Here is a 13,418-nt window from a genome sequence, read left to right on the forward strand (position 1 = left end):
GAAATCAAGCTTCAGAAATTCAAACCGGTTTCAAAGAATTAGGAGAGCTTATAACATTCCTGCGAGAAAGCGAAAGCAATATAGATATATTGGTAAACAACATACTGAAAAGTATTTGCACAAACTTCATAATAACAAATCACTTTTTTAAAATCTTGAAATATTCACCAAGAAAAATCCATTGAAAATAACTAAACTATTTCAAACAGATGCACAAACAGTTATTATTGAACGCATAACTACAGTATTCCGCAATTTTATAATTATTATTAAATATATACTATGGTATAACTCAGATCCAATGTAGAATCTGTTTTTTCGCGTTCACCACCATGGTGCTATCATTAAATTTTGAATTCCTGATATAATTCATCTAGATATGTGAAATTTAACATTTGATCCTCAATTACAAAAACTAGTCGATTATTTTATCGAAACAACATAAAAGTGACCGAGGTGCCTTTTAACATTCACCCGTTCATATATTACAAATTGAAAGCCGTCCCTCTCTTCACAACACAGTTATCGGTTAATTTTTTGACGTTTAGTTCACTAGTTTCCCGGTTTTCCTGCATTACCACAGTAGTGGTGATTTTAGAACCACGAAACCTCCTTTCTGTTTACTTTTGGAACACACATCACAGCACACATCTTTGATGTCATTTTTATGTCAAACATTGATATCACAGACTCAGTAAATCTGTGCCACACTATTTCGTAACTTACGGATTGTGATTGGTGATATCATGATACCAATTACCAATGATGCCAAACGTCAATGGGAATCATTGGGAATTTATTAGATTAAAATAACAACACCGATACTTCGTTGGAATTTTCAGATTTTACTTTAATCGATTATCGGGAATGAATCATAAATAGATCGTAGTTGTATGTTTTTGTCTACAAGAATATTCTACCAGTGTCTCAATATATTTTACATTAACTGGTTTGAAAAATAGAGATGTCCAGTGACATACGGTTCACAAGCAATGTAAAAACGTCCAACAATTCTGGTAAGTTAAATCAAATTTTGGCCAAATATTACAGTGCTTTAATTTGTAGATGATGATGAAGATTTTGATAGTAGAGCTTCTCCCATGAGCTATAAGGAACGTAGAAGAGAAGCCCATACTCAAGCGGAGCAAAAGCGAAGAGATGCTATAAAGAAGGGTTATGATAATTTGCAGGAATTGGTTCCAACATGCCAACAAACTGATGTCTCAGGTAAATAATAACATATGTTTATCGTGAACACAACTCCACAATTTTCAAATTGTAAATGATAATATAAATGAACCTGAAAGAACACCCTTGAGCCGTTACATGCATCAGTCAAAAGTTGCCAGTTGTGAATAGTAAGTCACAAGCAGTTGAATCAATGACTTTCGGTGCCAAAATTCATGCACAAGTATACATGTTGAATTAAATTCACTTACCCATGATATTTATATGCACAAGTATACATGTTGAATTAAATTCACTTACCCATGATATTTATATGCACAAGTATACATGTTGAATTAAATTCACTTAACCATGATATTTATATGCACAAGTTGTAAGTTTAAAGTAGTATGAACTTTACATTGTATTGTTCATTTCAGGTTATAAACCCAGCAAAGCAATTATTCTCCAACGATCTATAGACTATATTCAATACCTTCAGTTGCAGAAGAAGAAACAAGAGGAGGAACGCAATGCTTTGAGAAAAGAAGTGGTGGCTTTGCGTATAATGCAAACAAACTATGAGCAAATTGTAAGAGCGCAACAGTCCCAGCCTGGTCATTCTAAAACACAAATATCTGACGAAGTAAAATTTTCGGTGGTATGTATGTAAGAAAAGTGAATGTAATTTTACATAGAATATAATTCACTGCTGCTATATGACCTGTGTTTTCTCATCAATATCGTTTCATGATTGTATTTTTTTTTTTCAGTTCCAATTCATTTTGGATCAACTCTTCATAACCTTCTGTGGTGTTTCATCGAACAATTTTTCAGAGCTCTCAGCCGGAGTTTTCAGTTGGCTGGAGGAATGCTGTAAGCCCCAGACTTTGAAAGACACAGTGTTTCAAGTCTTACGTAGACACAATACTCAGATGAGGGGTTAAACACTTTTTTAAAGCTGCTGTTGAATTATTAAGAATATGTAAATATATATATATAAAGGTTAATGCAGCCAAGCTGCTAAAAATACATTGAATTTCAATCTTCACAATGTTCTTCCTTAACAAGATGTTATTTGAATGTGTATGATATAAATCAAAAGGGAAATTTTGTGGACAGAACACTCAAATAATGGAGGGTTTGCCTCAATTTTTTGAGTATTCTGTCCACAAATTTTTTATATATATATATATATATATATATATATATATATATATATATATATATATATATATATATATATATATATATTTTGATTGATGCAACTAATTTTCCTTTATTTCGAGTATTTCAATATTAAATTCTACAAAAAGGATTTGAAGCTTTATACCTTCTATTAATTATCTGCTAGCGCTTTCGACAGTTGGTAGTACTGTCATCTTCTGGCACTCCTCAAACTGAACTGGTCATCTTGTTGTCTGTCTCTTTATACGGTCAGAGCGTCTTAACTCAGGTATTTCAGGTACTTTAGGTAAATTTGCCTGTATTTGTTCTGCATCAGGTACTCTTCTTCCTGTTAGATCTTCTCCAGGAATGTGTATGGTTTTGTTTAATATATTGAATGTGAGATCTTGTTGTGTTTTGATTTGTACTTGTTCCTCGATAAGTGATTTATGACTGTTGAATTTATGGATGTTCAAGTTTTCCCAAATGTCCATGCGGTTTCCCTTGTTGATTTGTTTTATTAGTTTTATGTTCACATGTCCAATATTTTTTCCAGTCTGCATTGGTTCTGCATCCACAATTTCATGTGATTCGATAACTTCTTCGTAGTTTTTTTTCTTGAACATTGGAGCATTTGTTTTGGTTGGTTTCCGGGTTTTGCCGTGGTCTTCTTTGGTTACAATTTCTAAACCTAAACCTAACGAAGACCACGACAAAACCCGGAAACCAATTAGAACATTAACGCCAGCCGTTAAAGTCTACAATCCTTTATTGAAGCATTTTTCATAACAATGACAATTTGAGCATGAATTTGTGCATTTCAAACCATGTTTTTGTCGGCCACATTTCTGACTGTTACATCCAGTTTCACAGGTGCAACAAATAGTTTTGAGCCATATTTTTTGTAGAATTGAGCATAACGCCACTTTAATGTTCCTTCCAGCCTCTATCTGTTGCTGTCAGATGCCCTGTAATAATGTTGTTCTTCTGCACCTTCTATGGATGGGAGATTTGCCAATATGAAAGATGTAATTTTTACCAATACATATTTTCGAAATCTTCATTGATTCAGTGTTATTATATTGTCATTTCCACATTTACGAACATTTTTGTTTAATTATATTCCATTTTTTGATATTTTTTGATATCATTGTTCGTATCTTCATTATAAAAATATTGGCCATTTTTATCATCCAATAAGGAATTTATACTTTTTTTCTTTTTCCGGTAAATCCAGATATTGTATTGCAACCAGAAAAACAATGCAGAAATGCAACAATATTTGAAAGATTCATATTTGAAACAATTAGACGTGAAAAATAGATCTTCTTCATTTCCAGAACATGGCTTGAAAAAATAAATATCATTATTATTTGAATAAAATTTCAATAAACAGCTCAGAATTCTCAGAATTTAACATAATGATGAAAAAACAATTTTCAGATTCGAGTTTTTAATTTTTTTTGCATTTTCTGAGACAATTTGCAATAGTAATGTATACTTTTTTCACACCATCAAAGAGTAGAGATCTTAAGGAACAAGAAGCACATAGATTTTTTTTAAACATATTTTTACGTGTGAATTTTCAATTGAAAATCAGGGTGCTTTTTTCAGTAGAATATAAAAATAAAATACCAAAAAAATTGGTTTTTTGAATTCTTTGCATAAACTTTGAGTTTATGTGAAAAAAGTTAGTTGTAGATCTTTTTATTACCTACAACTCTGCCATTCAACTTTTTTTCCATAGGACTTGTAGTCCACAATTTCATGTGAATCAATAACTTCTTCGTAGTTTTTTTTTTTTTGAACATTGGAGCATTTGTTTTGGTTGGTTTCCGGGTTTTGACGTGGTCTTCTTTGGTTACAATTCCTAAACCTAAAGAAGACCACGGCAAAACCCGGAAAACAATCAGAACATTAACGCCAGCCGTTAAAGCCTACAATCCTTTATTGAAGCATTTTTCATAACAATGACAATTTGAGCATAAATTTGTGCATTTCAAACCATGTTTTTGTCGGTCACATTTCTAACTGTTACATCCAGTTTCACAGGTGCAACAAATAGTTTTGAGCCATATTTTCTGTAAAATTGAGCATAACGCCACTTTAATGTTCCTTCCAGCCTCTATCTGTTGCTGTCAGTTCGTTACCCAACCAAATTTGAAGCTGATGAAGTGCCCTGTAATAATGTTGTTCTTCTGCACCTTCTATGGATGGGAGATTTGCCAATATGAAAAAAAATATCGAAAATGAATACACAGAAGCAGAATACCGTAGAATAAATCTGTTCAACTTCTAGTGAGCTCATCAAAATTCTTGAAAAAATCTTAAGTAAATATCTATAATAAAGTAATTATTCTCCAATATATTTCAATTTCTCGATTTGGAAATCCTTGCTCAACAGGGCTATAGACGTCACCTACCATTAGTTTGATGATCATTGAGTAATTATTTCAAGAGGTCCTGAAATATATTATTTATAGTGGCCCCAAAATTTTCCTAACAAAGGTCAGTTACTCGAGTAAATAGTTCGTATAGCAATGCATTCCATTCGATTTCACGTTAGCAACTCCCTTGTCAAGGGCAAGTTATTTTATTATTGAAGTGAATGAGTTTTGTACGTTTTTGATATTTTTCCAAATTAAAAGATCATGTTTCAAAAACTATTTATTAAATGATGAGAAAACAACATAATTCTATAAATTACAAAATAAAAAATTATTTTTTTATGTTGTTTTTTTATGTGTATGTTCACATTATATCAAAAAATAATTTCAACTGAATGACATCAGTAGGTACTTTTCTATTTAATGAAACTCAATAGTAAGTATGATCTAAATAAATTACTTTCAAGAAAAGAATTTCACCTAAATAAATTTTTTTCGAAAACAATCTCCTCTAGAATAGACATCTTTTCATCATTTCAATAAATAGCGTATTTCTTTGAAACAATATTAGAAATGAGTACACAGAATATACTTTGTGCCTGCCCCTCTGGGGACCGAATTAGGTTCTTAGAGTTTGGCAGAGCTGTACTCTTACCATCTGACCTGAAAGACCACTCACTGGGTTTATTTGGCCGAGTGTGAATAGATGTGAGCCACAATAAACCTTTGCGTGTTGCGGTGGAGGACCTAACCCTAACACAGAATCAGAATTTTGTAAGTTAAATATGTTCGCCTTCTAGAGTAAGATCGTCAAAATTTATGAAAAAAAGCTTCTATAATGAAGATAATAATTGAATATAAATAACAATGAATCTCGTTTGTTACATCGTGGATTGGAAAATAATTCCAATTTGAAAAATGGGTTGTTCGACTCCGAACTTTGAAGTATTTGAAGATAGTTGGTACCATTGATGTGCAATTATATATGTGGATGAATCATGATTTTAAAATAAAAATTCTTGATGACAATGTTATCATTATTGTATTACATTATCAAGTGAAGTAAACTATAATTTCATCAACTACCAGTCCATATCGTAAAGTTAACGTTATTCTCAAATGTTTTTTCTACATTCTTACTGATTTATCACGAAATGTCCTTAAAGCGGTATTGCCAGTTCTACGGATGAGCCATCCACTGCTAATCCTAAATGACATATACTCTGGAAGACTGATCCACTGTCGTTTAGCAAGAGCATATACGCAAGACAGTATACGCACAACAGTGACACCAACCACAGATACGGAGAAACCTCAAACTAAACTATACGAAAAATTCGAAAAACACGTCTTAGGTCATCCCCCTGATATTTATTCTACTGATGCTTCATGATGTTTTAAGCTGCTTTACACGGGAAGCGATAGCTCCTCCGTATACGGATGACCGTATATCGGACGTAAAATAGTCATCATAAATATCATAAACATCATAAGTTAGTGCCAAAAATGAAAGTAAATATACATTTTTAGTTCATCATAAATCCGATTGGGAGCGCGAGCGTTATATACATAATGTATATTTTCATTTCACTCCACGCATTAAATTGACTCCTATTCGTGAAAACCCTGTAATACCCATTAAACGTGACTTCGGGACTCCCAGATCAGAATTTCCATATATTTGTATTGAAGTCTGAAAAGTTGAAGTTTATAAACTATAAAAAAGTTATAACAAAAGCATGAGCAGTTACGATAACATTATAAATTTGATTATTACCGATTGAAGTTCTAAGGTTTCTCAATTCTGCTCGAATTAAAATTCTTAATGAAGTACCTAATATTCCTGCTCATACTCCAAAAATAAAATTTAAAATATAAAGTTTCAATATTTTTATGATAAGTCGAGAATAACCATTTGTTCGGTGGAATGGCTGAGAATAAGCAATAAATTGTAAATTTATTTACGAAATAAAAATGTATGCCAGTCTTATAGTCAAAAATGATTTTAAATTGTAAATTTGAAGGTGAAATCAATGTTTAAGGCTTAAATAAAAATCTATTGTCAACTTTGAAGGTTGAAAGTTTGTACTACCTTGAATAATCCAACTAAAGTAAATCTATTTAATAAAATAATTCAAAAATTAACTTTTGAGGGGCTGATCAAAATTGATTCATTCATGAAAAAAGTTAACATTGAGGAAGTTATGCGAATATATAAGAACATAGGAATTAATGTAAAAGTAATTAGAATTAAAGTTAAAAAATTAGCAAAATTTCAAATATATAAAAATAATGTGTATTAAAATTAAAGAGTAAGTACAGAAATACCAAAATCAATTTTTTTTAATAAATAAAATTCTTGCTAATATTCGAGCTATATGATTAATAGAGGAATAAACTGAAATTTTTCGTAATCTAATTTGATTTAATCCTAAAATTCCTCTTACTATAGCAGAAATAAAAACAAAAAAATTAATTGTATTAAGATTATACGTTAAAATAACTATCGGACCTAATTTTTGCTAAGTTAATTGAGTAAATGCTATTTTTGCTATTCTAATTTTTAATAGAAGGGCTGAATTCAATATTTAAATTATGGAAAAATTTAAATTTCTGAAAATAAATTCATTTAAATTATTTAATATCAAAATTGAAAACAAAACAACTACAGATGCCAATCGTTGTGTGATAAAATATTTTATTGCTAATTCAGGGGGGTATAATCTTTGCGGGGATTTCAATGAGGAAATGATTGAAAGAAGGTTAATTTCCAAACCAATCCATATTCCAAATCAAGTATATGAAGAAATAGCAATCAGAGCACCAAAAATTAAAAAGGAAAAAATAATAATTTAAATATATTTATAATTATATAGAAAAGGGGTAAAAACCTTTATAAATGGGGTATGGATCCAGAAGCTTAATTAACTTATCTTTATACATTTTAGTATTCAATGTACACAAATTTTTGATATTTGTAGAAATGGGTAATGCCATTAAATGTAATTTACGAGAGTGTGGTGGTGGGTAATTTCACACATGATTGATTCTATAAAAAATTATCCTTTTGTCAGATATCGCGCATTTTTGACTAATTTAATATATTAGAGAAACTCTATGAGGAGGATTTTTCCTTATTTTTTCTTATACTTTTTCTTATAACTCATACTAAGGTCTTTATTAGAAAAAGCTTATGTAATTTTTTTATGAACTTTTGGTGCATAGTTTTTTTTGGTAGTTTATCAGAAAAAGTCCTAAAAAAATACAAAAAATGCAAAAAATTACATTACACAAAATTATCGGAATTATATATTATATTAAAGTAGGTACTAAAAATTAAAAATAATATATTCATTAGTATATAAATATAATCATGTATAATTAACAAAATATAATAAATTATTAATAAATATAATTTTTATATAATACCATAAAATTATTCGAAAAAAAAGGTTCCTTCATCCTTAATATACCAGAAAATCTTTATATAATTAAAGAATAAAAATCATATTAATTGAATTATTGCAAATGATAATTATTTGATAAATTTATTAAAAATTTAATTTTGAAAGTGTTAGGTGCCAAATTTGTTAAAAAATGAGTGATAAGAAAAATATGTTGAAAAATATAAAAAAAAATAAATAAAATTACAGGAAAAAAATATCAAAAATAAATCATATAAGTTATAAAAATAAAAAATTGAAGGCAAAAAGTACGCAAAAAAATAGACTCAATTTTGACCGATTTTGAGGAAGGTGTCTTTAAAAAATTGCAAAAATTTTACTAGGTTTCATAGAATTTTTGTAATGGGCTAAATTTTTTTCAAAACTTGTGCAAAATTTTTTTTTGCAAAATATGTAAAATTAAAAAAAAATCAGAAATTTTTAACCTATTAAAATTTTTTTTATTCAAAATATTTTCGAGGTAAAAATATGGTTATAAAATGGGATTTTGGGGGGAATTCTATTAAAAAAGATAGATGAAAGTGTTAGTGACTATTTGATTGTTGAAAAGATAGAATTTTTTGGGAAATTTCTATTTGAAATGGGGATAATTGAAAGCATTAGTGAAGTTAAAAGAGATTCCCATTTTGTGCATTCATAAACTTGCGTTTCTAACAACTTAACCATGCCACACAGCTCCCTACGGCTCTGAGGAATGATTTTCTACAGCCCCCTACGACTCTACATAAATATTCTACGACTGTGAGAAATATATATAATAGACCAGAGCCTCGGAAATGACACACCGAAATATGTCCTGAATAGATAGACTTTTGAAGAAATGTCTGTTTAAAATAGGGATAATAGAAAATATTAGCGAAGCTACTTTAGACTGTTGAATAGATAGAATTTTGGGGAAATTTCTATTTAAAATAGAGATAATCGGAAGTGTTAGCGGAGCTACTTGAGACTGTTGAATAGATAGAATTTTGGGAAAATTTCTATTTAAAATAAGGATAATTGAAAATGTTAGCGGAGCTACTTGAGACTGTTGAATAGATAGAATTTTAGGGAAATTTCTATTCAAAATAGGGATAATTGAAAGTGTTAGCGGAGCTACTTGAGACTGTTGAATACATAGAATTTTGGGAAATTTCTAACTAAAATAGGGATAATTGAAAATGTTAGCGGCGCTACTTGAGATGTTGAATAGATAGAATTTTGGAGAAATTTCTATTTGAAATAAGGATAATTGAACAAGTTAGCGAGGCTACTTGACTGTTGAATAGATAGAATTTTGGGAAAATTTGTATTTAAAATAGGAATAATTGAAAGTGATAGCGGAGCTACTTGACACTGTTGAATAGATAGAATTTTGTGAACATTTCTATTTAAAAAGAGATAATTGAAAGTGTTAACCGAGCTAGTAGGATTGTTAAAATGATAGAATTTTAGGGAACGTTCTATTCAAAATAAGGATAATCGAAAGTGTTAGCGGAGCTACTTGGGGCTGTTGGATAGATGGAATTTTGGGCAAACTTCTATTTAAAATAAGGATAATTGAAAATGTTAGCGGAGCTACTTGAGACTGTTGAATAGATAGAAAATTGGGGAAATTTCTATATGAAATAGGGATAATTGAAAGTGTTAGCAGAGCTAGTTGAGATTGTTGAATAGATAAAATTTTTGGGAAATTTCTATTTGAAATAAGGATAATTGAAAATATTAGCGGAGCTACTTGAGAATGTTGAATAGATAGAATTTTGTGGAAATTTCTATTTGAAATAGGAATAATTGAAAGTGTTAGCGGAACTACTTTAGACTGATAAATAGATAGAATTTTGGGGAAATTTATATTTAAAATAAGGATAATTGAAAATGTTAGCGGAGCTACTTGAGACTGTTGAATAGATAGAATATTGGGGAAATTTCTATATGATATAGGGATAATTTTCAACAATCTCAACTAGTTGAGATTGTTGAATAGATAAAATTTTGGGGAAATTTTTATTTAAAATAAGGATAATAGAAAATGTTAGCGGAGCTACATGAGACTGTTGAATAGATAGAATTTTGGGGAAATTTCTATTTAAAAAGGGATAATTGAAAGTGTTAACGGAGCTAGTAGGATTGTTGAATAAATAGAATTTCAGGGAAAGTTCCATTTAAAATAAGGATAATTGAAAATGTTAGCGGAGCTACTTGAGACTGTTGAATAGATAGAATTTTGGGGAAATTTCTATATGAAATAGGGATAATTGAAAATATTAGCGGAGCTACTTGAGAATGTTGAATAGAAAAAATTTTGTGGAAATTTCTATTTGAAATAGGAATAATTGAAAATGTTAGCGGAACTACTTTAGACTGATAAATAGATAGAATTTTGGGGAAATTTATATTTAAAATAAGGATGATTGAAAATGTTAGCGGAGCTACTTGAGACTGATGAATAGATAGAATATTGGGGAAATTTCTATATGAAATAGGGATAATTTTCAACAATCTCAACTAGCTTTGCTAGTTGAGATTGTTGAATAGATAGAATTTTAGGGACATTTCTATTCAAAATAGGGATAATCGAAAGTGTTAGCGGAGCTACTTGAGATTGTTGAATAGATAGAACTTTGGGGAAATTTCTATTTAAAATAAGGATAATTGAAAATGTTAGCGGAGCTACTTGAGACTGTTGAGTAGATAGAATTCTGTGGAAATTTCTATTTAAAAAGGGATAATTGAAAGTGTTAACGGAGCTAGTAGGATTGTTGAATAAATAGAATTTCAGGGAAAGTTCCATTTAAAATAAGGATAATTGAAAATGTTAGCGGAGCTACTTGAGACTGTTGAATAGATAGAATATTGGGGAAATTTCTATATGAAATAGGGATAATTTTCAACAATCTCAACTAGCTTTGCTAGTTGAGATTGTTGGATATATATATATATATATATATATATATATATATATATATATATATATATATATATATATATATATATATATATATATAATTTGCATGCCATAGGTCGTCCGGGTGCGATAAGTCCTCCGTATACGGTGGAGCTATCCCTTCCCGTGTAAAACAGCTTAAAACATCATGAAGCATCAGTTGAATAAATATCAGGGGGATGACCTAAGACGTGTTTTTCGCATTTTTCGTATAGTTTAGTTTGAGGTTTCTCCGTATCTGTGGTTGATGTCACTGTTGTGCGTATACTGTCTTGCGTATATGCTCTTGCTAAACGACAGTGGATCAGTCTTCCAGAGTATATGTCATTTAGGATTAGCAGTGTATGGCTCTTCCGTAGAACTGGCAATACCGCTTTAGGGGCATTTTGTGATAAATCAGTAAGAATGTAGAAAAAACATTTGAGAATAACGTTAACTTTACGATATGGACTGGTAGTTGATGAAATTATAGTTTACTTCACTTGATAATGTAATACAATAATGATTACATTGTCATCAGGAATTTTCATTTTAAATTAATGATTCATCCACATATATAATGGCACATCAATAGCACCAACTATCTTCAAATACTTTGAATTTCGGAGTCGAACAATCCATTTTTCAAATTGGAATTATTTTCCGATCCACGATGTAACAAACGAGATTCATTGTTATTTATATTCAATTATTATCTTCATTATAGAAACTTTTTTTCATAAATTTTGACGATCTTACTCTAGAAGGCGAACATATTTAACTTACAAAATTCTGATTCTGTGTTAGGGTTAGGTTAGATCTAAAGTGAGTGGGTCTATTCAACCCTCCACCGCAACCCGCAAGGGTTTATTGTGGCTCACACCTATTCACACTCAGCCAAATAAACCCAGTGAGTGGTCTTTCAGGTCAGATGGTAAGAGTACGGCTCTGCCGAACTCTAAGAACCTAATTCGGTCCCCAGAGAGGCAGGCACAAAGTATATTCTGTGTACTCATCTCTAATATTGTTTCAAAGAAATACGCTATTTATTGAAATGATGAAAATATGTCTATTCTAGAGGAGATTGTTTTCGAAAAAAATGTATTCAGGTGAAATTATTTTCTTGAAAGTAATTTATTTAGATCATACGTACTATTTAGTTTCATTCAATAGAAAGGTACCTACTGATGTCATTCAGTTGAAATTATTTTTTGATATAATGTGAACATACACATAAAAAACAACATAAAAAAATTATTTTTTATTTTGTAATTTTTAGAATTATGTTGTTTTCTCATCATTCAATAAATAGTTTTTGAAACATGATCTTTTAATTTGGAAAAATATCAAAAACGTACAAAACTCATTCACTTCAATAATAAAATAACTTGCCCTTGACAAGGGAGTTGCTAACGTGAAATCGAATGGAATGTATTGCTATTCGAACTATTTACTCGAGTAACTGACCTTTGTTAGGAAAATTTTGGTGCCACTATAAATAATATATTTCAATAATTACTCAATGGTCATGAAACTAATGGTAGGTGACGTTTATAGCCCTGTTGAGAAAGGAATTCCAAATCGAGAAATTGAAATATATTGGAGAATAATTACTTTATTATAGATATTTACTGAAGATTTTTTCATAAATTTTGATGAGCTCACTAGAAGTCGAACAGATTTATTCTACGGTATTCTGCTTCTGTGTATTCATTTTCAATATTTTTTTTAAGAAATGATCTACTTATTGAAATGATGAAATTGAGTCCATTCTAGAGTAATTGTTTTCGAAAAAAATGATCTAGGTGAAATTCTCTTGAAAATAATTTATTTAGGTCATATGTATGTATCATTCAGTTTCATTCAATAAAAAGTTACTGATTGTTATGAATACCATATTCTTTATTTATTTATCATCTGTTATGTGGTTCTGATATAACACATCTGTTGCTGTTGAGCGGTAAATATTCCAGTATTGAAACAGTCTATCAAACATTGGTACATTTGCTATTCAATACACTTATCAGCATGTAATTATGTAATTGTAACTAACTGAAAAAAAATTATCTTTTGAAGGGAGGGGTTGTAGTGAACGGCGGTGGTGTACCGTCTTCATTGCCGATATGTCCATGTCGTGATATGGGTCGGAGCCCTATTTTCGAAGGTGAATTAAAATAATAAATAAAGGTGGTAGGGTTTCGAGAGTTTGGAACTATGTAATTGAATAATTCCTCCTCTGTTGAAATCTATTTTCAGTTCCTCAATTTTTGATAGTTTTTGAGTTATGAACGAATAACTGAATGTCATTTTTTTTCACCTCAATTTGTT

General features: G+C 30.0%; 1 protein-coding gene across 1 annotated transcript; it reads left to right on the forward strand.

The window, feature by feature from the left end:
• Window positions 1-739: 739 nt before the first annotated feature.
• Window positions 740-2,199, forward strand: bigmax (helix-loop-helix-leucine zipper transcription factor bigmax). Its single transcript, XM_023171048.2, has 4 exons — window positions 740-1,016; window positions 1,066-1,227; window positions 1,608-1,828; window positions 1,941-2,199. Exons 1-4 carry the CDS (start codon window positions 965-967, stop codon window positions 2,112-2,114), a joined length of 609 nt encoding a protein of 202 aa, XP_023026816.1. The 5' UTR covers window positions 740-964; the 3' UTR covers window positions 2,115-2,199.
• Window positions 2,200-13,418: the final 11,219 nt, after the last annotated feature.

Source organism: Leptinotarsa decemlineata, unplaced genomic scaffold, assembly GCF_025532065.1.
Source record: "Leptinotarsa decemlineata unplaced genomic scaffold, Ldec_3_MD MMD2_tig00002159_RagTag_RagTag, whole genome shotgun sequence".
NCBI classification, from domain to species: Eukaryota; Metazoa; Arthropoda; class Insecta; order Coleoptera; family Chrysomelidae; genus Leptinotarsa; species Leptinotarsa decemlineata.